The sequence below is a fragment of the Gopherus evgoodei genome, chromosome 22 (assembly GCF_007399415.2).
Source record: "Gopherus evgoodei ecotype Sinaloan lineage chromosome 22, rGopEvg1_v1.p, whole genome shotgun sequence".
In the NCBI taxonomy this organism is placed as follows: Eukaryota; Metazoa; Chordata; order Testudines; family Testudinidae; genus Gopherus; species Gopherus evgoodei.
In genome coordinates, this window is record NC_044343.1 from 13,297,941 (window position 1) to 13,320,746 (window position 22,806).

Genomic DNA, 22,806 nt, shown 5'->3' on the forward strand with positions numbered 1-22,806 from the left:
AGTTTCCATGGTTGCAAGGGGTCCATATTCCTTCCAGCTTGGTTGTGTTGTGGATTGCTCCCGTTTTTCATGAGCCATGCTGGGGGACTCTGTTCCCTCTCCGCAGACGGTCCCTTGTTCTCTGCAGGGATTTGGAGACCTGGGCAGGAAAAGGTGCTGCACAAATGCAGCCAGCCATCTCTCCTCCATCTTCCCTGCATGCTGGTCCCCAAATGCCCCATCCTCTCTGGCTGCCTCGCCCTGACAGGCCATGTCTTGGCCTTGCCCAGTCTACAGGAAGATGCTCCAGTCCAATGTGGGGGACTCGTTCCACATCCGCACGCACTTCGACTTCGAGAAGGACACGCCCTCCGGGCTGAGCTTCACACGGGGCGAGGTCTTCCACGTGCTGGACACCATGTACCACGGCAAGCTGGGCAGCTGGCTGGCCGTGCGCCTGGGCAGGGACCTGCAGGAACTGGACAAGGGAATCATCCCCAACAGGAGCAGGTAGGGCAAGCCGGGGGGGACAGGGCCCCTGGCATGAGTCTCAGAGCGGGGCGCTGAGCCCTGGGAGCTGAGGCTGAGCAAAGGGCAGCAAGACACTAAGGGAGCTGTGGGGGGACGTCCTCCAGTGTGGATACAATAACTTCCCCTCCCCCAGGCACCTGCAGCTGAGAGCCCATTGAAGGAGCCCTGAGGGTGTTTACTCAGGACCCATGACGCTCCCATGGCGGGCAGTTGTCAATCCAGCTTTCTGCCCTGGGCAGCGACAGAGCGGTGCGTCCAGCAAACAGGTTCTGGGCAGGTGGCTGCTATGGGATCAAGAACCCACCAGCCCCCCCATGCTGTCCTGAGCTGCTCTGCCTCAGACCCATCCTACTGCAGAGGGAGGCCCGTGCCCTTCTGGGGAAGAGAGACAAAGCTCTGTGCCTGCATGCCCTCCTTGGAGCGAGCATGGTCCAGTGGTAGCCCTGAGAATCTTGGCTCTGCCACAAAGTGGCCATGTGTCCGGAGGCCAAGTCACATTCCAACTCTCTGCCTCAGTTTACCCATCTGTGAAATGGGGACAATGGTTTCTTCCTGGGAGGCAGTGGGGGTTGTTTGCAGGGCAGCCTGATGCCCTAGGATTGACGGGGCTGTGGCACAGCATCTTCCTGCCATGCCTGCTGGGCCATTGCTCCTGTCGTGCTGAGGCGGAAATCCAGTGACCCAGGCCATGTGCCCTGCATGGAAACGCACCCTGGGTCTCGCTGCACAGGGCTCTGCTGCTTAGAGCTTCTCTCTGCCCCTGCACACGGCTCCTGGGATAACGATACTGAGCACTCGCAGTGTCTGCTGCTTGCCAGCCCCTCCCACCGGCAAAGCAGGGCACCGAGGGAGGAGGTGAGTTAGTATCAGCCCCTGGAGGGGATCCCAGGCGCCCTGGTTCGCGGTGCTGGAAACGCTCACCAGCACTGGACCGTGGGGCACATTGGCTGTGCTGGAGCAGGGACAGTGAGGCGGCTGGTTCGGGGGCACCCCGAGATGCTTTGAGGCTCTTGATGCTGACGCTGCCTCCCCCTACGGTGCAGGGCTGAGCAGTTTGCCAGCTTGGAGTCCGTCCTGAAGGCCACCTCGGTCACCAGCTCCTCCGGGGCCCGGGCCGAGTTCTGGAAGCTGCGGGGCCTGCGGGGGGCCAAGAAGAACCTGCGGAAGAGCCGCGAGGACCTGTCGGCTCTCACCAAGCAGGGACACTACCCACCCTACGAGAAGGTGGTGCTGCGGGAAGGTGGGCATGGCCCAGGGCAGCGGTGCTGGGGGCTGAATGATCTTTAGGCCTGGGGGAGGGAGTGATTGGCCTGTGCCCTGGCCCAGGAGGCTGGTTGCAGCTGGCCTGTCCATGTGAGTGGGGCCCTGCCCTCTCTGTTGGCCCACTGGGCTGGGCTGTCCCCTGGGCACGGGCAGCTGCTTTGCACGCCTGCTCTCTGCTGAGATGGGGGGTCCCCTGCCTGGAGTGCACTGGGGGCCTGCTCCTCGCTGTGCCCTGCCCTTTGCAATGGGGGTGGTGGTGGCAGGGTTGGTATCTTCGTGGGAGCGGCCAGACAAATGAGGCTGGGAAGCTCCCTCAAAAGCCAAGCTGAGCTGCCTAACTCCAGGCCTAGGGATGAGGCTGCTGATTCTTCCTCTTCCGGCTAACCGAGGGCCGGTCGCTCGCCCCTCGGGCACTCCAGTCGGCCCTGCAGCCCACCGGAGCCAGGCCCCTCCCACAGGCCGTGAGACCTGGGAGCCTGGGCAGGGGTCACGTGGAAGCAGCGGTAGCGCACAAGCTCCGTGCAGGTGGCAGCGGGAAGCACGCTGGGCTGTGGCCCTGACCCTGCAGGCTGGCTAGGATGCTCCAGCCATGGCTAATGCTGAGAAGCTGGACACTCTGACAGCCTGAGGCCTCTGGCGTGTCTGGTCCTGCTGCTCGCAGCCATCCCCTGGGCCCATCTACGCCCAGCCTGGGAGGCATGGAGCCCGTCCCTGCAAGTTACAGGTCACGGTGGCACAGGGTGGGCAGCTGCCCGAGGCTTGCAGCGTTTCATTGGCGGGGATGGGGTCAGATCTCGTGTTCCACATGCTGCCCGGCTCGCTGAACCCTTCTCCTCTTCCCCGCAGCCAGCTTCAGGAGGCCAGTCGTGATCCTGGGGCCCATCTCTGACATCGCCATGGAGAAGCTGAGTGCGGAGCTGCCTGACGAGTTTGAAATCGCCCGTAAGCACAGCTGGGAGCGTCCGACGAGCCCTGTCCTGGGATATTCCGTGGGGATTGCAGGGCTCCTGTGTGCGGGCAGCTTATGGAGCGGGTGGGACCCACATGCCCTGCTGAAGTGTTCCCCCAGGCACCCAGCCGTGGCTAATGCTGAGAGCCTCCCGAGGTCCAGGGGCCCTCTCAGGGATGTGACCCTGATCCCAGTTGCTTCCTTATCCTGGGCGCGTGCGTGCGTGTGTGCCTTCTCCCCCTTCTGCCCACTGCTTTGCATTTTCACCTGCCCAGACTGCTGGCGGCTTCCTTCTAACTAGACGGGTCAGCAGCCCCCTCTCCACCCTAGTCTGTGCACACCCCCTGCAATGCCCTCTAGCCCCTCTCCACCTTCCCCCACTCCCCATCCATACACATCCTCTCTCCACCCCCTCCCCGGTCCGTGCACACCCCCTGCAATGTCCTGTGACCCCTCTCCGCACCCCCCGTCCATGCACACCCCCTCTCCGCCCCCTCCCCGGTCCATGCACACCCCCTCTCCGCCCCCTCCCCGGTCCATGCACACCCCCTGCAATGTCCTGTGACCCCTCTCTGCCCCCTCCCCGGTCCGTGCACACTCCCTGCAATGTCCTGTGACCCCTCTCCGCCCCCTCCCCGGTCTGTGCACACCCCGCAATGCCCTCTGGCCCCTCTCCAGCTTCCCCCCCTCCCCCTGTCCGTACACATCCTCTCTCTCCACCCCCTCCCCGGTCCGTGCACACCCCCTGCAATGTCCTGTGACCCCTCTCCGCCCCCTCCCCGGTCCGTGCACACCCCCTGCAATGTCCTGTGACCCCTCTCCGCCCCCTCCCCGGTCCGTGCACACCCCCTGCAATGTCCTGTGACCCCTCTCCGCACTCCCCGGTCCGTGCACACCCCGTGCAATGCCCTGGGGCCCCTCTCTGCAACCCCCGTCCATGCACACCCCCTCTCCACCCCCTCCCCGGTCCGTGCACACCCCGTGCAATGCCCTGGGGCCCCTCATGCCATTTTCCACAATCAGCAGGTCTGGCTTAGAGAGAGACTCACCGTCTCCCGTGCTGTGTTGTGCTTGTTCCCCAGAGAGCGTGGCCCGCGATGGGGGATCGGCCAAGGTCATCAAACTGGACTCGGTGCGCCAGATCGTTGAGAAGGTGAGGCCCCTGCAGGGCCAGGGATACCAAGGGATGCTCCGTCCACCCCGAGCCTCTTCCAGCCAGGGCCTCCGAGACTGCCCACGCTGGCTGCCTCCTGGGGCATCCATGGGGCGAGAGGTTGGGTGTCTTGCCTGAGCGGAGTGCAGGGCTAGGAATCCTGTGTCGGGCACTGCCAGTGCCGCTTCTGCGCCAGTGGGGCCTGCCGGGTCTGCCCACTGCTCAGGAAGTGGGGGGGTGAGGCCAGGCAGTGGGGATCCCCCTGCTAAGGGGGCGGGGGGCCCAGAGAGCTGTATTCCAGTGCTCGTGGCAGTGGATGGCCCAGCCCCTCCCAGCTGGTGTTCCAGGGCAGGGGAATCTCGCTGTAGATTTCCCTTCCCACCCCCAGGAGCCGCCCCCGGCGTCCCACCCAGCCCCTCTCCTGCTCCGCAGGACAAGCACGCGCTGCTGGACATCACACCGTCAGCTGTGGAGCGGCTCAACTACGTGCAGTACTACCCGGTGGTGGTGTTCTGCGAGCCCGACAGCCGGCAGGGCATCAAGGCCATGCGCCAGTGGCTCGCCCCCGACTCCAGGAAGAGCTCCCGCCGCCTGTACGCTCAGGCCCTCAAGCTGAAGAAGAACTACAGCTACCTCTTCACGGCCACCATCAGCCTCAGCGGAAGCACCAGCGCCTGGTACCAGAGCCTCCAGGAGATCATCCGCACCCAGCAGGCCAGGCCTATCTGGACAGCAGAGGAGCAGGTACCTGCAGAGGCCTTCTCGCTCCTCCTGTCTCAGGTCCCTCCTGTAGCCCCTTCTGCCTGCCCTGACTGAATCAGGGCATCCCCTGGGCAGCTGGGATTGGAGTCTGCCTGCCAGGCCTGGCTAATTCCCTGTGCTGTGTCAGACACAGCTCTGACCCCAACTGACCAGGGCAGCCCTCTGGGCACTGGGGAATTGGGGTGGGGCAATGCTCCGGAGCTAAATGGAGGGGCTCCCATAGCACTCTGCTCCTCTGCAAGGCAGCTGAGATTCAGGGCCAGGGGGAGACCGATACCCAACGCTGATAGACCAGTGCAGACGCCCGCTCGGGCAGCACCTCGAATCACCATGGGCCCCATTGCACCTGTTGCCAGGTGACCCCCGTCTCCTCTCCCTGCAGGTGGACACCTCCCCAGAGGAGGGCCTGGACCTGCTCAACCAGCAGCGTGCTGCCAGCATGGGGGACCTCACCTGCGACAGCCGTGCCAACAGCGACTATGAGGACACAGATGGAGAGGGGGGGGCCTACACGGACAACGAGCAGGACGACGACTATGCCCAGCCAGCCCTGGCCCGGTCCTCGGAGCCGGTGGACCCAGGCGAGCCCCAGAACCCAGACGAGCGTGTGGCGGTCTCTCTGGCCTACGCCCCCCCGCGGGTGAGCAGCATGCCGGGCAGTGCAGGGGTCAGATCTGGCTGGTGGCTTCCGGGGAAGGAGGTGGGAGGTCTTTGCCCTGGTCGCAGAGGGCATCGCTAGCCCCCATCAGAATGGGCACCGAGGAATCCTGTTGTGAGCAGCCTCAGCTGCACCAGGGCAGGTGGGCAGGAGTGCCTGGCCCAGCTCTGGCCGCGAGGTGCCCGTTCCAGGGAGGATGGGGGTGCTCTCCCTGGGGCCGGCCAGCCGGGCCGGTAGGCTTGAGGGCTGGTGCTGCCCCTCTGCCCGTGGAGCCCCTTCCAGGGCAGTGCCTGGGGCTGCAGTGCTCCCCTCTGGAGCACTTGGCTCTGCAGCCTCTAACAACTTCCTTCTGATTCCAATAGGATGGAGACCAGCAGCCTCAGGGCCAGTGGAGACAGGATTACAGCAGCATCAGGTACCAGCAGCCTGGTCTCTCCCACCCCAGTGGCCGTGACGTGGGCAGGGAGGGGGTGGAGGGTGAATCACCTGCTCGGAGTATCCTTCCTGCCAGGACTAGGGTTGCCAACTTTCTACAAGTTGGGGGGGGGCAGCTCCAGCTGGGGGTGCAGGCTCTGGTGTGGGGCCAGGGATGAGGGATTTTTGGTGCAGGAGGGTGCTCTCGGCTAGGACTGAGGGGTTTGGAGGGTGGGAGGGGGATGAGGTATTTGGGGTGCAGGAGGGGACTTCGGGCTGGGACTGAGGGGTTTGGAGGGTAGAATGGGATATGGGTTGAGGGCTGAGGGGTGTGGGCTCTGGGACTGAGGAGTTCAGAGGGCAAGAGGGAGATCAGGGCAGGGGGTTGGGGCACAGGAGGGGGTCAGGGGTGCAGGCTCTGGGTGGCACTTACCTCAAGCAGCTGCTGGAAGCAGTGGCATGTCCACCCTCCGGCTCCTATGTGGAGGTGCAGCCAGGTGGTTCTGTGCGCTACCCTGTCCGCAAGCACCACCTCCGCAGCTCCCATTGGCCAGGATTCCCTGCCAATCGGAGCTGCAGCTCTGGGGCTTGGGGCAGGGGCAGCGTGCAGAACCCCCTGGTTGCCCCTATGCATAGGAGCTGGAGGGGGGACATGCCACTGCTTCCAGGCGCTGCCTGGAGACACAGCAGGCAGGGAGCCTGCCTTAGCCTCTTTGAACCCAAACCAGCCATGGCCTGTGGGCCACCATGAGCACTTCAGCCCAGAGACTGGCTGCGCAGGCTGCCCCTCCGGTTTCACCCGGTTTCACCCACTCCCACTCCCCTTGGTGCCAGGCTGACCCTGGGTCTGAGCTGCAGTCAGGTTCAGCTGAAGCAAAGTGCCCCCCTGCCCTCGGCGTTGGGGGGAGACTGGCTGGGGGGCTGGCTCCTCCTGCCCTGGGTCTGAGGGGATGGCACACCCTGGGACAGTGGTGCCTGGCTCTGCAGATTGGCCCACAGGGCCCCAGGAGAGCAGGCTGAGGCAGACGCAGGGTGAACGGGGTGCTGGGAGAAATCCTCACTGGGCCTGAGTAGCCTGGGCAGGGGGTTCTGCAGCTGGCATCCCTCCCCCCCTCCCCAGCCAGGACCTAACATGGCGTCTTGCTGCCCTGCAGGGAGTACGAGCACAGCGCTCTGAAAAAGAAGTTCACCCAGGCCCGAGCCTACGACTCTGATGAGGATGAAGGCTACGACTGGGGCCCAGCCACGGACCTGTAGCCACAACGGCTTCCAGGATTCCTTGTTCTACACCGCCGAGCTGCCTTCTGGGAAGTGCCTGCCATGCTGCATCGTCCCCTTCCGCCCTGGGTGGCAAGGGCCCCTCCATCCCTTCTCGCGCGGGGTCGGCTCCCTCCAGCACGCACCCCTCTCCAGAGCAGGGCTGTTCGGTTTTCATCTTCCTAAACGCTGCTCCCTGCAGCGAGCAGCTGGTGTGAGCTGTTCTGAGCTCACACCCTCTGCACACGTCCTAGACACTAACTCTCCTCCAAGTCCCTGTAGCCGGAACCCAGGACTCAGGCCTGTCATAGCTGCCTGCAGTGAGGCCAACGTGCCAGCGTCTGGGGCACGTGCAGCTCTGCCCAGCGTGATTCATCGGGCAGGACGCCCTGGGCGGTGCTGTAAATAGCCCTGTCTTTCTTTGTAATAAAGGAATCCTTTTCTCTAGCCCCTGCTGTCTGTATTGTGCCGGAGGGGGCGGGGAAGAGGTGGTGGACTCGTCTCTGTTCTGAGCCCCAGTGCAGGGGGCTGGGGAATGAAACGCAGGACAGCCATGAGGAAGTATGCGCTGCTGCTGCTGCCCGGCTGCGTGTGCTCTGCAGAGGAGGCAGCACCATCCCTGTGCTCCTGCCTGGCTGCACAGGAACCGCATGGAGCTGAGGCCCAGGCAGCTGGCACATCTCAGCTGGGCTAACTGCCCCCTCCAGCTCCACACACTGTGTGGCAACCAGCTTTCCTCATCAGCCTTCCCAGCTGGGAAAGGGGAGGGGGGGCATCTCCACCCTGTTCGTGCACATAAGGCCAGACAGCTGGTCCTAGAAGCCCAGCCTGAGATGGTGCATGCCAGGGAGCAGTGCCCACTAAATACAGCGTCTGTCACAGAGCCAGATGCCCCCCACAACGCTCCTAGCTTAGCCATGGAGGAAGCAGCAGGGTCCAGCCAGAGCCCTGGCTCCCAGCTCATGCTTGGCCCCAGGTGGGGAACCAGGGCACCAGGCCCTTCCTGCTGGGAAGCCCAGAGTGAGCCCTCGAGCCAGCAGCCCCCTCACTTCCCTTCCATTGGCATCCACAGCAAGCGCTGGTCTCCTGGGGAACCGCACACAGCTGTGCCCATGGGTTTCACGGCAGCATGGAGACTGGGGTCCTACCTGTGGAGTGTGCGGGGATGGGCCTGGATACAGAATGGCCTCCTAAGTAATACAGCTCACTAGGCTGAGCAAACCCGCTGCAGGCAGCCGGCACGGGGCTGCTGACGGCCTCTGGGGCCAGATGTCCCCTGCCTCTGGGAGGTCCCAGGGCTCCCTCCGTCTGAGTCTGGAGCTAGGGCTGATAGGGACACTCTGAGCAGCTGCTCAAGTGAGGGACTCAGCCGGCGCTCCCAAGAGCAGGTCCCAGCACCCCGGCTGCCTGCAGCGAAGTCCTTCCCATGCAGGAGGTCAGTTGCCTGGCATTTCACTTACCCAGTCAGTCCTAGCCACAACCACAAACAGCCTTTATTCTTACATCAGCCAGCAGCACCAGTTAACAGCCGAGGGAGCGCCAGGGGCTCTGACTTAGTCCAGGAAACACAAGAGGGGGTCAGAAGACCAGTTGCTGGACTAACTTCTCTTGGTCCAAACTCCCCCACTTTGTGTCTCATGCTGGGACCACCACTGCAATTAACTTCGTACAAGCAGCCTTCTGCAGGGCTAGCCCAACACACCAGCCCTGCCCACAGGAACGGCCCAGGGCAGAGGCTCCAGCAGCCAGGCGGGATCGCAGAGAGCCCCTGTCTCCTGTGCTCCCCCACCCAATGCACCGTGGCTGGCCAGGCCTCTACTGCCTGCTCCAGCCCGACGTTCCCCCACGCCCAGCGCTAGGCCCAAGCCAGGTCTCTACTTTCTGCAGAACGAGGGTGCAGCTGACCCCTCCCCAGCCCTGCGACCAGCTGGCAGGCACTGTCCAGAGGCCAGTTTGCAAGCACAAACCTGGCTCTCATGCCAGGGGCTGCAGGTCCAGCCATAGGCCCAGGCGCTGCGGGAGGGGGCGTTACAAACAGCATTAACAAGGCAGAACTGGGAAGCAGAGGGAGTTTCCCCACATCCCCGCAGGTCCAAGAGGGGCCTTGTCCATCTGGGCAGCAGCCTCCCCTCAGCCGGAGCTGGTGTTACACTTGGACTCGCGGGCGGTTTGATGGGCCCTCTCCGGCCGATGGCAGGATGAGAGAGGGAGCAGCCGTGGCCAGGCCAGCTGCCCTCGCTCTGTGTGGCAGACTCAGCCGGGATTCAGCAGACACAAGGTGGGATCACCCACCGGCAGGCAGCGAGGAGGGGCACAGGGCTCCCTTTGATGCACTAGTGGTCTCCAGGGGCCACCCCATCAACGAGGCCCCTGATCCGCACTGTGTGGTGCCACCCGGCGACTCCGGCAGGGGAACAGGTGAGTGAGCTGAGACCCAGGAGAGGAGCCAAGGAGTTTGGGTCCCTGGCTCTAAGCCCCCTCGTGTGGTGAGGCCAGGCACAGCACGTCCAGAAAAGGCCAAAGGGGGGTTGCCTTGCGGGTCCCTGCATGAAACAAGAAAAGCGGCAGGATCTGGTCCCCAGCAGGCCCCGGGGGAACTGGAGACGCAGCTGCTGCCCCAGGTCAGGGCTCCAAAGCCAGTCAGCTGGAGCATATGCAGAGCCACCGACTGGTAAATGCAAACTCCGCCCTTCAGAGGAAGATGGGCTGCTCCTGGCCTGTCAGTAACCGGTAGGTGGAGGCCGGCATAGTCTTGATATGGACCTAGAGGGATAGGGAATGATCACCTGGGAGAACTCCATTCCCACTTGGGCTCAGCCCTGCAGACCTCACTCATCTGCCCCATCCACCCTGGGAGAAGGACCCAGGGAAAACGTTTCACGATAAAGCATGGTCTAGAGATATTAAGGCATTTTATACGTCCAGGTACTGGCTGCAAGAGTTACTTCTCCCCCCTCTGCTGAAATGTAGCTGCCTCTGGGGCAGAGCTGAGCCACTGGTTTTAACAGGGTTAAATATTGCAGGTTAGGGCAGGATGTGGAGTTTCTTGCCCAGGCTAAGGGCGAACTGGAAGGCCTGACAGAAAAGACGAACAGTTCTTAGCAGAACCCTGAACCTGCTCAGGCCTGCAAGGGAGCTCAGGGCAGCTGGCTGGGATTCCCACGCTAACCTGCATTAACCCTGGCAACTACCCCAGGGCTCAGGGGCGGGCTAGGGTAAATAGTCACCCCTACTGCAGCCTCCAAAGCCCCCCGGTAGCCTGTCACTTTGGAGAGTGAGCGAGCTCCTCCGAGACCCGGCTGTGCACCACCTGGGGCGTTAGTTCAGTGCCGGTGTGGAGGGACGGCAAATCCGAGTCACCATTTCCTGCAGCACCTGCAGTTCCAGAGGGGGCTGCGCTGCCCTGCACTACGGGGGAGAAGAGGGCAGCTGGTCCCTCCCTAAGGAAGAGTTTGCAGCCCAGGGCATCGAAGATCGGCCCCTGCTTGAGGCTCCAGGTGCAGGCAGAGGAGGCACAGAAGGGGCAGAGGGAGCAGGGTGCTGTGGGAGACAAGGCTTCGCTCCCAGCGTCCAGCCCCTGCAGTGCAGCAGGCAGAAGAGGTGTGCAGTTCAGCAGTGTGACGAGGGATCCCCTCCCCAGCAGAGAGTGCAGCTTGCAAAGCAGGACTGGGAGCTGAGATGAGCACCAAGGAAATTGGGGGGGCTGGGGGGAGTTGGCCCATGTCAGACCCCACTAAACATAGGGCAGAGGTCTCAGGGTGGGAGTCAGCCCTCCTCCCCCAAATAGGACAGGTGTCTGTCCCACACCAGTCTCCCGAGCTGAGGCAGGAGGCTCAGGGCAGGAGTCTGCCCCGTACCCGCCCCTCTCTCCCCTCAGCCAGGGCAGGGGGATCAGGGAGGGGTCTTTCCCATGCCAGCCCCCCCCCCGAGTGGGGCAGAGGGCCCTGCTGCGCTCCCTGGCCTCGGCCCAGCTCACCTCACTGACAGCCTGCGTGAGGATCTGGATGATCTTCTCGTGCGGCGTGGCCACCACGCTCTGCCCATTGATCTCGATGATGCGATGGCCCACGCGGATGCCACCTCTCTCCGCTATCCCCCCTCGCATCAGGCTGCAGATCTGAATGGCAGGGGGCGCCGGTGAGAGCAGGCCAGCCCCCGCCCCCAGCATGGCATCCTCCGCAGCCTTCACAAGCAGAGCAAATCTCGCCTGCCTGGAGCCCCTGAAACCCACCCTTGGGCCTGCCCCTCCCTGCACACAGCACTCCCCAGCCATCACCCCAGCCACAGCGCCCCCTACTGCTCACTCAGCACCACATTCCTGCACCCTTCTGCGCCCTGGCAACTGGGCTCAGCTCCTGGCAGGACTGTGTCCCCAGAATCATGGTGCTGAGCAGGGGAGTACCAGGGAGCTGGGACCCAGGACAGGCCGTGGTCACTGGGGTCCTGGCAGCTGGTGCTGTTGGGGGAGGGTGAAAGGAGACAGTCTGCAGGCGCTGGGGTAACACACCCAGGCCTCACTGCTCACCCCCACTCCCTACACTCGGTGCTGACGATGCCCCATACGGGACCAGCCCCATTGCTGCCCATGGGGCTGGGACCAGAGATCCTCTCACTCTCCCGGGACTTGACGTCCACGGGGGCCATGCGCCTCCCGCTCCTCAGGCAGCTGGAGGTTCTCCTCTAGCTCGAGCGGTGCTGGCCAGCGACCCCGGAGCACAGGGGCCCGAATTCTCACCCCAAGTGCAGCATCTGTGCTGGCCATAGGGCCCCTGGCCCTCCCCCTGCCCCCACTCAGGACTCCCGCCACTCACAATGCCATCCTCCACGCAGAAGCCCAGTGGGTACTTGGAGTCGGGCCGGCGGACGATCGCTGTGGTGACGGGCGGGCAGTGCACGATGCTCAGCGTCACCTCGCTCTGCGATTTCAGGTCCTGCCAGGCATGAGGGGAGGCTCATTAGCACCATAGAGGCTATCAGGATCAGCCCGGATGTTGGGGGGGGGAGGGGAGAACACGGGACAGGTTTACGCCCACTGGGCCCATGACACCCTCGGGAGGGAGGACAGATCCTAACATGGCCACTGTGCTCAGCATGCCTTACATGGGCGGGGGTCTAATTACCTCTCCCCCACTTTACAGGGGGGAAACTGAGGCATAGTCTTGCCCAAGGTTACAGCGCAGGTCAGGGAAAACAACCCAGGAATCCAAGTCCAGCTAGCCCTGTTCGACCCTCTAGGCCATGCTGCCCTCTGGTGCAGTGCTGGGCTGGCCCATGTTCCGCTCGGACACCTCCCGGAGGAAGCATCTCAGGATGCCGCCCAACACCTGAGCCTGGAGCTGCTCCTCCCAGGGCCAGGGCCTGGCTTGAGTCCCTCCTGCAGAGAGATCTGAGCAGGACACAGGGAGCCAGGACTTCTGGGTTCCCTGCTGGCAGACTCTTGCAGACTTAAGTCTGGAAGGTCTCACTGCACCCACTGGGGCTCCTGGGCCCAGCCTGCGTCCCAGCCGTGCAGGCTCCAGCCCCAGCTCCACCCCCGCCTGGCTGCGGCACCAGCCCCGGCTCACACGTCCCTCAACACTGGGTGCCAAGGCCTGAGCGCTTCTGCTGGAAAGGGGGTGGCTATCACGGACTGAGGGGCCCAGGAACTGGGCACAGGTCCCCCCGGCCCCCCTACACTCCCTCCCCATTCCCACCTTCCCTGGCCCCCGGACCTCCAGAACCCCCTCACCATCATGTCCCACCATTCCCCCAGTCGCCATCACTCCTTCCTCAGCCACCCTGCCCGTCTCCTCCCACCTCCCCTCGCCCCCTTTCCACCATCCCCCAATCCCCATCACTCCCTCCACAGCCACTCCTGCCCCACTGTCCCCTCTCCCGTAACCCAGCCCACTGTCCTCCCTCCCCCCATCTCCCCTCCCGCTCCTCACCCGGATGATGCTCTGGCAGGTGCTGAGGGGCAGCCCCACCAGGCTCGTCCCGTTGACGGACATGAGCCGGTCCCCGATGCTCAGCTCCCCGCACTTCTCCGCGGGGCCCCCATGCATGAGGTTTGCGACGACCACAGTGGGCAGGATGGAGCCCCAGCCCGACTCCACCACAGCGACGCCCAGGATCTCCCCCTTCTGCTTGTGGATGCAGACCTGTGGGCCGGGCAGAGCATGGGGCCCACTGAGCTGCAGAGCAGACACTGCGTGGCCGGGAGCTCAGGCTGCAGCACAGGCACCAACAGGACTGGGTGACATGGCTACTCCAGACCTGGGTCCCGGAGGGTGCAGTACTGGGCTGGCACTGGGCGGGAGGGGGACCCTGGAGAGGCTGTAGGGAGCGGGGCACTGGCCACGCAGGAGCCCCCGGCTACCCCAGGCTCAGCTCCCCCAGCACCGCACTGGCAGGTCGCAATACAGGAGGCTCTCAACTGCTGCAGACACCAGCAGGAGGCGCTGCAGGGAGCCAAGCTGGAGCACTGGGTGCCAGGGATCCCGTCCCACCCCCAGCCCCTGCGGGCAGCTCTTACTTCCTTGCAGTTCTCCTGCTTGGAGAAGTGGGCCAGGTCCCCGTTGTGCAGCTCCTGGCTCTCCAGGGCGTGGCTGTCCTGGCTGGGGGACAGCTGGCTCGGGTCGATGCCGCTGGCCTGCAGCAACTGCTGGTAAGCCACGCTGAAGGCCTGCCCGATGGCCTGGGCAATCAGCTGAGCCTGCAGGAGGAAGTGCCCTGAGGTTACCGTGGCAGGGGGGCACTTGTGGGTACAGGGCTACACCTTCCAAGGGCTACACCTTCCAATGCACCCAGCGCCCAGGAGCCTGGGCAGTGCCAGGGGGTCAAAGCTAACTCATCTGCCATCTTGCCAGCCTGTCAGGGGCACAGTCAAACCCTGCAACAGCAGCTGCAGGGAACCTGGGATGTATTGCAGGGGGGGAGGACACAGACACTTCCAACCCCCTCTATGGAGAGATGCCCCCACACTTTTCCTCTCCCCCACCCAGGTGGGGCCCCCTCTACAGCACTGACACCCCCAGGCCTTCTCCCCTCCCCAGACCCTTCCCCCCAGCCTTGGCGTTCCCTACAGTACAGAGGATCCCCTCCCCTCCAGCAGTCTTTACTATCTCCGAGCTGGACTCGGGGTGACTGGAGATGGGGGTGAGCAAGCTCCCAGCCCCCAGGCTCAAGGCCCAGCACAGCGGCAGGGAGAGGTGTAACTGAACCACCCCAAGGAACAGCACCACCTGGAGGCCAAGCTGAGAACCCCCAGCTCGTGACGCCTACTGGGCTTCGGGTAGGGCTGGGATCTGGAGCTCCAGGCTCGAAGTCTGTGTAAAGCCCCCGTGCGGTGCTCCGCCCCCTGCCCCGCCCGCCGGGCTCAGACTCACGTCAGCAGAATGGAAGACGTGGCAGATCATCTTGTAGAGCCTCTTCTCCCCTGAGGCGTCTGCCCTCCGCGGCAGCTTCCTGCGCGCCATCAGCACAATGATGCTGCCGATGTCCGCGATGTAGGAGATGGTCTGGAGCGGATGGTCCATCATGGCCTCCTGGGGGAAGGGGCATGAGAAATTCAGGGGTCATCTACCCCGCTGGCCCTGGTGGCCTTGGTGGACAGCTGGAGAGCCAGCGGGACTATGGGAGCACAGGCTCCAAGCCAGGGGAGCCTGTTAACCGAGAGGAGGGAAGGGTTCTTAACGGCCTGTTTAAAATGCTGGGGCCCTGGTGACTATTTCACTCAAATGCCGGCCACACGGCTGGGAGAAGACCCCTGAGTTACAGGTTGGTCTTCTCCCACTCCTGTGGGTCCTGCAAGGAGACCTCCAGCAAAGCCAGCGGAGACCTGACTGCACAGGCCTGATGGTTATGAAGGAGAACACGAATCCGCCTCAGCTTTCTCTATCCATCCAGTGCAACTGCTGCAGAACTCTGCCTGGACACGGGCTGAGATTGACACCTGGCGTATACTGACATCGTTTAGCTTGGTAATCAATCAATAGAAACCAGGTTTAGATTAATTTAGGAGCCTGCACGCAGGGCTCAGCTGTGTCCCAGCGCAGCTCTGAACCCAGAGGAGGCGTAAGGCATAGGCACCGACCCCGTGGGTGCTCTCCACACCCAGCGCCTCCCCCTCCCTCCCAGCACCTCCCGCGATCAGCTGTTCCACCATGTGCAGGAGGCACTGGGGAAGATGGGGGGGCTTGGGAGAAGGGGTAGAGTGGGGGCAGGGCCTGGAGCAGAGCTGGGGGTCAGGCACCCCCTGGCACATTAGAAAGTTGGTGCCTCTGGCCTAAGGGACACACAAAACCAATTGGTTTTCCCTTTACATGTAAACTTTTAACTGCTGCTGGGTCCACCCCAGAAGTGGCTGCATTTTGGCAGCAGCTGTGTGATCCCCACTGATGCCAGTGGATCCTCCAGAAGGAAAGGCCTCTTTATCCGTGTGGGGTCACAACCCCAGGACACCTGCACCATGTGCAATCGACAGGGATTCACAAGCAGCCTAAAGCCTGTTTCCTGCACAGGCCAAGTGCCCTGATCCAAGATAGAGAGGGCGGGGTGCAGAGAAGGCAACATCCCAAGAGGGGGAGAATTCTAACAGGAACAAGCCTGGTTCTCCTAGCGCAGGTGACCCACCCCCCGTAACGACATCCCATTTCCGACACACCTGCGAGTCAGCCGTCAGGACCTTGATCCTTTGGGTGGAGACAAACAGATCCACCTCGGTCATGGGCTGGGACTCCCCATCCGGTGCCTGCAGCATGGTAAGGACAAAGCACCCATGTGTGTGGTCACCGGTAGCCCCAGGGCAGAGGGTCAACGTAAGTGATCTGTCTCCTGCCATCCATCTCCACCCTCTGACAAACAGAGGGACCTGGAGCCAGGACTCCTGGGTTCTATTCTCGGCTCTGCCCCCGACCTTCTCTGTGACCAGGGGTGAGTTGCTGCCCCTCTCTGTGCCTCTGTTTCCCCTCAAGGAGCAATGGGTCCCCATGAACATGCAGTCTGGGGTGCTGGGATGGGCGATGGTTACTAGTTCACAGCCCATTGGAATGCCAGAGCTGGCTAGCAGCAGCTAACACAACGGATTGGGTTTGCCCTGCCTTCCTCTACCTCATCTCTGAGCAACTTCCGTCCAGAGCAACCCACACTAAGCACTTTACAGACAGCCCACGCAGGAGGAATGGATCAGTCTCTTTTTACAGGTGGAGAAACTGAGGCACAGAGAAACCATGACTGGCCTAGTGTCACCCAGTGGAAGGGTGGGACTGGAACTCAGGTCTCCTGACTCCCTGGCCTGTGCTTTGACCATGGCTTCCTCCCTCTTGTCTCTGTGCATCCCACTGCTGGAACCCTGTTCAAATGAACCCTCCTCCCACTCCCTTCCACCCAGCCTAGTGAGCGAGAACTCGGCTTCCAGCTGCAGCCGGACCCAGGAGTGACCTGCTTTCGCTGCTCTTCACACCTGCTCCCTGCAGCCTACAGGTCCAAGAATAAACAGAGCTACACACCTCGGGGAAGTCAGCAGCACCCACTTCTGGAGTGGGGCCCCGAGAATGGGAGGCGTCTTACTCTTTCACCCCCTGGTCAAAGCCCAACTGCTGGCTGCTATGGCAGGGGTGGGTGAGAACCAGATGCAAAGGCAGCCATTCATTCATGACAAGCTCAGCTTTGTCCTGCGGCACCTGGTCCAGAGCAGCCGAGGGACCGGACAAGGATCCTGCCCTCGGGGCCCACATTTCCCTCGACCTGCTGCCATGCCAGGTCGGCCCAGCGAGCCCAGGAGCCGCCTGCGACAGGCGCAGGGCGAGGGCAGAGGAGGATGCACTCTGTGCTCTGGGCAGGAGGGGGCACCTCCTCGGCTGCACTCATGGGGGCACATTGGCTGGGCAGTCCCAGACAGCTGGGCTTTGGCTCCTGGCGGGTGAAAATCAACTAGTGCCAGGGGCTCATCTTGACGGGACCGGCTCACACCGACTAGTGACCGCCCGGCTCACCCGGTGCCCTCACCCACCTTTATCCTGTCCACGGCCTCCTGGGCCTGCGCCATGCGGACGCTGGTGGGGGGGTTCCTCTCGGAGACCAGCTGTGTGGAGCCCAGATACTTTGCTCCGAAGATCACTCCATCCAGGAGATCCTCAGGCTCACAGGGGCCTGCCACTGAGAAGCCAGGGGAAGGTGTTAGCAAAGGCATGGCCCCCGCACTCCTCCCTTCCCTGCAATGCCCATGGCCTGAGACACTGCACTGGAGCCAGGCCCCACTGCTGCTGACTGCGGGTTATGGAGGAGGAGGGGGCACAGCCTCTCTTAACAGGCCTTTATCCTGGGGGTCAGGTTACCCCACGCCTCAGCAGGGCATGATTCCCCGTTTAAAGCCGGAGCCACCCCTGGAGCCCCAGCATTCCTGCAATGCCCCTCAGCATGAGTGAGATCAGCCCAGGCACAGAGCCCCCCACTTCACAGCCCTGAATCCCCCGTGGGAAAAAGCCCAATGCGTGCCCCTCTGCGGAGCAGGGAGAAGCTCCCTCCCGTCACACAGGGACGTGCATCCAGCCAGGCACAGCGCCTGGCCAGGCCTGGCGGGTGGCTGGGCCTGAGCAGCAGCAGGCACCACCAGAACTGGCTTTTCAATCCTGGTTCCCACACCCCTTCCAAGGCAGCTCTCCATTACACCCCACCTTTGAGCTCCCTGCAGGCACTGCCCCATTCCGAGGGGCACAGATCTCTTGGGGGTAGCTGCAGGGGAGAGGGATGTGTCCCCAGCTGGGTATTCTGCATCAACTGCTGCTTCCTCCTTAGGGCTGGGAATGCCAAGCCCCCATAGCAACTCCTTGTCCCGCATGTGCTGTTGGGAGGTGCCACGTTGGCGGCCCCAGAGGCTGAGGGCACTGACAGTGGCTGGGCAAGTGCCCCCCCCTTTCCTTTCCTCCCTCCCCCCACCCCCCCGAACTGGAGCAACCCCTTCCTTGTGCAAAAAAGGAGTGCAGCCTCCTCGACCTCCCTGCCACGCTGCCCTGGGGCACCCACCACAGACACCCATGAGAAGGTTTACGCAGCGTGGGGACCCGACTGAGACCCCCCAAACTCATTTCACACAGGCCACAACAGGTCACTTGTGACTAAAGCAGGATTCGAACCAGGGTCCTCATGGTGGCCCCTCGCCCAGGACTTGGCAGCCAGAAAGCCTTCCTCCCATGAGCCAGGGCAGCGAAAGACACGTCCCCCCCGCCCCCCCTTCATAAATCCCCTCCCCTGCCTGGCTGGGCCAGCCCATGCACTAACCACACAGCACCCAGGAGAGGCTGCCACCCACACCAAGGCCCACGAGCTGGTGGTCAGAGCAGGTGATGGGGAGGCAGGACGCCTGGGTTCTATCCCTTTTACAAGTGGACGAGTCACTCACCCTCTTTGAAGGCCGGATAGGCTGCCCGGGATTCTTTAACCTACAAAGCAACCACGAGATCAGCGAGTGTCAGCAGCCAGGAGGATGCAGAAGCCGGGATACCTGCCGGCCACCTCCATGGGCACAAGAATGAACTAACCCCCTGGCAGCTGCCAAAGGGGAACCGAGAGCAGCAGCAGGACAACGCCAGAGGGCTCAGTGCTCTGGGCAGGCTGCGTGAGGGGGCAAAGGAAGGGGCAGGCCAGGGATGCTGAGGTCAGTGGGCAGCTACTGCCGGGGTGGAGGCCCCTGGGTCAGCTCAGCGGCCTGGGGATGGGCCATAGCCATGTGGGGGGGGGGGGTCAAGCGGCTGGGGAGCCTGGGCAGGGGATAGGGCTGGAGGGGGGCAGGGATTCCCGTTGGTACCCGCTGCCAGCCCATCATGCAGCCCCCAGAACCGCTCTCTCGTGCCGAACTGTCCGGCGCATCCAGTGGAGAGCAGACTTCGCCCCCGGGCCCTGAGAGGGTCCAGACCTGCCCCTACCAGGGCTCTGGGCTTCCACAGCCACCACATGATGCTGGGCCCCTCACTTGGCTGCAGGGTAACAGCGGGTGCCAGCAGCCCCTTGACCTGCCAGCTGCCCCCTGGAACGCCTCCCCCATACCCCACACATGGCAGGAAGCCAGGGGCAGCCACTCTCCACATCCTGCTCTCCCCCGCCAGCCTGGGGGCAGTCGGCAGCAACTCTTGTGTCAAGGGCTGACCCCCAACCACCCCGTGTAGCCGTTGTCATGGGATCTGTCAGAGCCTCAGCTCCAGGCCTGGCATCCAGAGGTAGCTCAGGATCCCCCATGGCAAGCTGGCCCAGAGCCCAACCCCATCCCAGGGTGCCCGGGGCTAGTGGACCCCCAGCCAGCATGCAAAGCACTCACAGCCGTGCTCCTGGGGGTGGGCTGCTCCAGGCCCTGGCTGGGGGGAGGGGACATGGCCACCCATACGGGCTCTGGGGAGCTGTCCTGACTGCCCGGGGACACACAGGCAGAGTCTCCCTCATGGGCTCCCCCTCTCCGATACCACCGGCCGGAGCCTTCTGCCTGCGAGGTGCCTGGCTGCGAAGCGGCCTCCTCCGCCTGCTGGGCTGCCAGGCTCTCCTGGCTCTGCAGGACCTCCCCATCGCTCCCAGCCAGGACATCTGACCTGGCGAGGGGGGTCTCCTCACTGGCTTCCACTGGGAGCCCCCCCTCGTGGTGCAGGAGGCTTAGCAAGTCCTCCCGGTCAGCCTCTGCAAAGAGCAGGCCATGGCTTTCCCGGCTCCTCTGGGAGCAGGCAGAGGGCTGAGCGTGGCAGGATGGCATTGCCAGGCCTCTCCCCATGGCAACGTGCAGAAGGCAGGGAGGGCATTCGCCAGGCAGCCCCCGGCAGCAGCCAAAGGCCCCTTTGTGGGGAAGCGCCACGTCTCCCCCAAAAGGGCCTGCGCCACAGTCCGATGCCAGCAGTGGGTCGTCCTCCGAGCCAGGCGAGTCGTCGTGGAAGCTGGGGCTAAGGGTCTGGAGCTGGGTGAGGAGGCCCTGGATCTCCGACTGGTCGTCCTCCTCCAAGCTCTCAGCCCACTCCTCCCCTCTCAGGTGGGCCTCAGGCTCCTCATCCAGGTCCATGCAAACCAGGTCACTCTGCTCCGTGCTAGCCGGGACTCTGGGACAACCCACCCCCCGGTGGGCTCCCTCTGGGTTCCCTTTCCAGTCAGCATCGCTCCCAGGTACTGCAGCGTCCTCACAGCCTTCCATCCCCACTCCCAGGGCCCTGCAAGCTTCATCACATGCTTCCCTGGCTGCTTGGAGGGCTAGGTCCAGAGCAACTGGGGAGCTGGGGGTCTGCAGGCCCCCCAGAGTGCTTTTGGGGACAGTCGGCTCTGCGATGGCTGCATTGAGAGACAGTTCAGCCTCAGCAGCAGAGGGGTTAAGGCCGGAGCGCAGGGCACTGAAGGGGGATCCAGGCTGCTGCAGGCCGTGCAGGCTTTGTTCACAGGCTGTTGGCATGGCCAGTCTTGGCGAGGCCCTTTCCTCCAGGTCCATGGCTGGAGGCTCCAGGAGCTCCTCGGGAAGGCTGTGGCTGCCAAAGCCAGGCTCCAGGCGCGCCTCGGTTTGGAAGTCCATGCCGTTGTCCATCACAGTCGCTTCTGCCCAGGTGGGGAAGAAGAAACTCCCCCTACACTAAGAACAGAAGGAGAGAGGTATTCGAGGTTAGAAATGGGCAGGACTGAAAGGAAGAGCAGAGACAGCATCATAGACCAGATCCTCAGCAGAGCTGCCCTGAGTCAGGCCTCTGGAGGATCCAGCCCCGGATCTTCTGGATGGAAATAAGCAGCAGAGGTTGGGCAGGGCTGAATTACCAAAGGCAGCTGCTACGCTGTTTCTGCCATTGAAACACGTAAGGAACAGCCGTGTGGAGTCTCGCACGGCATGGACCTCAGGCCCAGGTCCTCCACTGCAGAGAGGAATTGAAATCAATGGGAGTAAGGTACTGGCCAGTGCACAGACTACACTGGGCAAGTCTGAAAACCCACATCAGTCTCTCTGATGCGCTGCTGATGGACACTGACACTGGGAGCCCAAGCTGATTATTTCAGAGGTGCTGAGCCCCTTGGTTCCCGCTCCCAGTTGTGGGCACTTGGCATTTCTGAAAATTGGCCCCGTTCCAGGTTTCTCAAGTTGGGCACCCAAAGCCAGTAGCCATTTGTGAGAACTGTGCCCGAAGGGACAGTGAGTCAATGGCAGAGCCAGGAACAGACCCCAGGAGTCCTGACTCCCAGTCTGGTGCCCTGGGACCACATTAACAATTCTAGCTTTAGTCCCTCTCCAAACGTTTTCACTGTCTAACCTGAAGAGGGTGGGTGCTTCCTTGCCTGCAATGGGGCTCAAGCCCCACTCCTGGTACCACTGCAGGAAATCCAGCCCCAGGATTAGTGCAGGAGACTCATAAAAACTACTTCTGCGGAGCTAGTGTGTCCACCCCTGCTGGGCCGCATTATCTAGAATCAGCTGCTTTGCCCTGGAGGGCAGGATCCACGGACGTACACTGAGATGCTGGGAAGCACCCTCAGATCCCAGCAGGACAAGGCTGGAGGTCACCATGCACAGATCAGTGGCTGCTTCCTGTGTCTCTGCCAGCAGCTGTGCTGAGAATGCTGAAACCCTCCACTCCGCTGCTTCCTCGCTGTCTGATCTGGGAAGTAGAAATGTCACAGCCCCCTGGCACCCCACATGCCCCTTCACACTGCTTACATTGCACGTTAACATCCCGACATGCAAACAGGGAGTCCTCGTTCTGTGTTCACCGGTGTACATCAAGAGCAAATCCACTGAAGTCCATGGAGTGACTCCTGATTTACACCTGCATCATTGAGAGCAGAATCTGGCCCCATAACCTCAATTTAGCCTTACAAAATTATACTGCCCCAAAACAAGGTGGTTTCATTAGACTGGTGAGTAAAACCAATTAGCTAGGCCTTGATTTTGCAATCAGACCCTTCAAGACTTCCACCTCCAGGGGCTGCCAGGGCACTGACTTCAGTACAGCTCCACTGGGACAAGGGGGGCCGATTGCAGGATCAGAGTCACAAAGGTGATAAAAGGTGGGCAACTAACTCTTGTGCCTGGGCTAGTAAGTGTTCCAAGCAACACTGCCCACTTTTTGAAGATGCCTGGAGCACCATGACTAGTGACCCACATCTCACAGGAGTCACCACTTAATAAACAGACCGGATCCCCTCACTCCCCAGCCCCAACTTAGGCATCAAACTTATTTCTAAAACACTTGCTTTGAACCCCTCTTTCCTCGCTGCATCAGATAGAGCGGAAGGCCAGGAAGGGAACCCCCCAGATCCTGGCACCTTTCAGGATAGGAAACGTCCCAGGAGCAAGAGGTGTTTTAGTCACAAACCTCCCTGCCTCTCTGCACACATCTGCCTTGCACAGAAAACTTACTTCCAAGAAAGTTTCACCAACTGCTACAGAAGCAGCAATGCAGGAAAGTGGGGTTAGTTAACCCTTTGTGTGCTGGAATCTCCGCAGGCCGAGGCGCTCTCCTCTTGCAGGCAGCTGCCCTTGATGTGGCTGCTGAGTTAAATTTCACTTACTCCTGAGCCTCTCCGTCCCCCCTTCCATTTTCCTGTTGCTCTGCCCCTTCAGTGAGCATGCGCAGGCCCCGGAGGCTGCTGGGGGATGTAGTTTTGGGCTGCGCGGCGGCGCTCCGAGCACGTGGGGCGCTGCTGGGGGATGTAGTTTGAGGCGCAGTTCCCAGGCGCGGTGCTGCAGGGTGCGGGGTCGGGCTCACGTGCCTCCGCAGCGGGGGAACCAGGGAACTCACCCAGGGGAGATATTCGCCCTTAGACCCCAGCCCTGCAACGCTGAGAGCCGGGGCCTCCCTGTGCCCATATGGCTAAGGCGGGGTCGGGGGGGGCATCGCCCCCCCCGGGTTCCTA

The 22,806-nt window shown here is 62.6% G+C and overlaps 2 protein-coding genes across 5 annotated transcripts in view; one reads left to right on the forward strand and one right to left on the reverse strand.

Moving 5' to 3' along the window:
* Nucleotides 1-7,400, forward strand: part of TJP3 (tight junction protein 3) — a 63,386-nt gene extending 55,986 nt beyond the window's left edge. For both annotated transcript variants that reach the window (XM_030540700.1, XM_030540701.1), the window contains 8 exons: nt 270-489; nt 1,554-1,750; nt 2,620-2,715; nt 3,805-3,875; nt 4,308-4,619; nt 5,020-5,277; nt 5,658-5,710; nt 6,864-7,400. In XM_030540700.1, the coding sequence (XP_030396560.1) occupies nt 270-489; nt 1,554-1,750; nt 2,620-2,715; nt 3,805-3,875; nt 4,308-4,619; nt 5,020-5,277; nt 5,658-5,710; nt 6,864-6,966 (1,310 nt within the window). In that variant the 3' untranslated portion in view covers nt 6,967-7,400. The remainder of the gene's footprint in view (nt 1-269; nt 490-1,553; nt 1,751-2,619; nt 2,716-3,804; nt 3,876-4,307; nt 4,620-5,019; nt 5,278-5,657; nt 5,711-6,863) is intronic.
* A 1,034-nt stretch (nt 7,401-8,434) lies between these two features.
* On the reverse strand, nt 8,435-22,502 carry APBA3 (amyloid beta precursor protein binding family A member 3). 3 transcript variants are annotated; one of them, XM_030540426.1, is made up of 12 exons: nt 22,310-22,502; nt 21,401-21,548; nt 19,259-20,536; nt 18,347-18,386; nt 16,958-17,103; nt 15,611-15,697; nt 14,334-14,492; nt 13,481-13,660; nt 12,894-13,106; nt 11,778-11,897; nt 10,943-11,083; nt 8,435-9,729 (listed from the first exon to the last, which is right to left on the reverse strand). In XM_030540426.1, exons 2-12 carry the CDS (start codon nt 21,455-21,457, stop codon nt 9,658-9,660), a joined length of 2,493 nt encoding a protein of 830 aa, XP_030396286.1. In that variant the 5' UTR covers nt 21,458-21,548; nt 22,310-22,502; the 3' UTR covers nt 8,435-9,657. The 3 variants fall into 3 exon arrangements, with proteins under 3 accessions (XP_030396286.1, XP_030396285.1, XP_030396287.1); XM_030540425.1 differs by lacking the exon at nt 21,401-21,548 and adding an exon at nt 21,608-21,716; XM_030540427.1 differs by lacking the exon at nt 21,401-21,548.
* Nucleotides 22,503-22,806: the final 304 nt, after the last annotated feature.

Excerpts from the sequence above, each read along its gene's own strand:
- APBA3 (XM_030540425.1), bottom strand. The coding sequence starts at position 21,670 with ATGTACACCGGTGAACACAGAACGAGGACTCCCTGTTTGCATGTCGGG. Across the intron at positions 13,661-14,333 it reads ACGTCTTCCATTCTGCTGAC|GCTCAGCTGATTGCCCAGGC; the intron begins GTGAGTCTGAGC and ends TTCCTCCTGCAG. Across the intron at positions 13,107-13,480 it reads AGCAGGAGAACTGCAAGGAA|GTCTGCATCCACAAGCAGAA; the intron begins GTAAGAGCTGCC and ends CCCGGCCCACAG.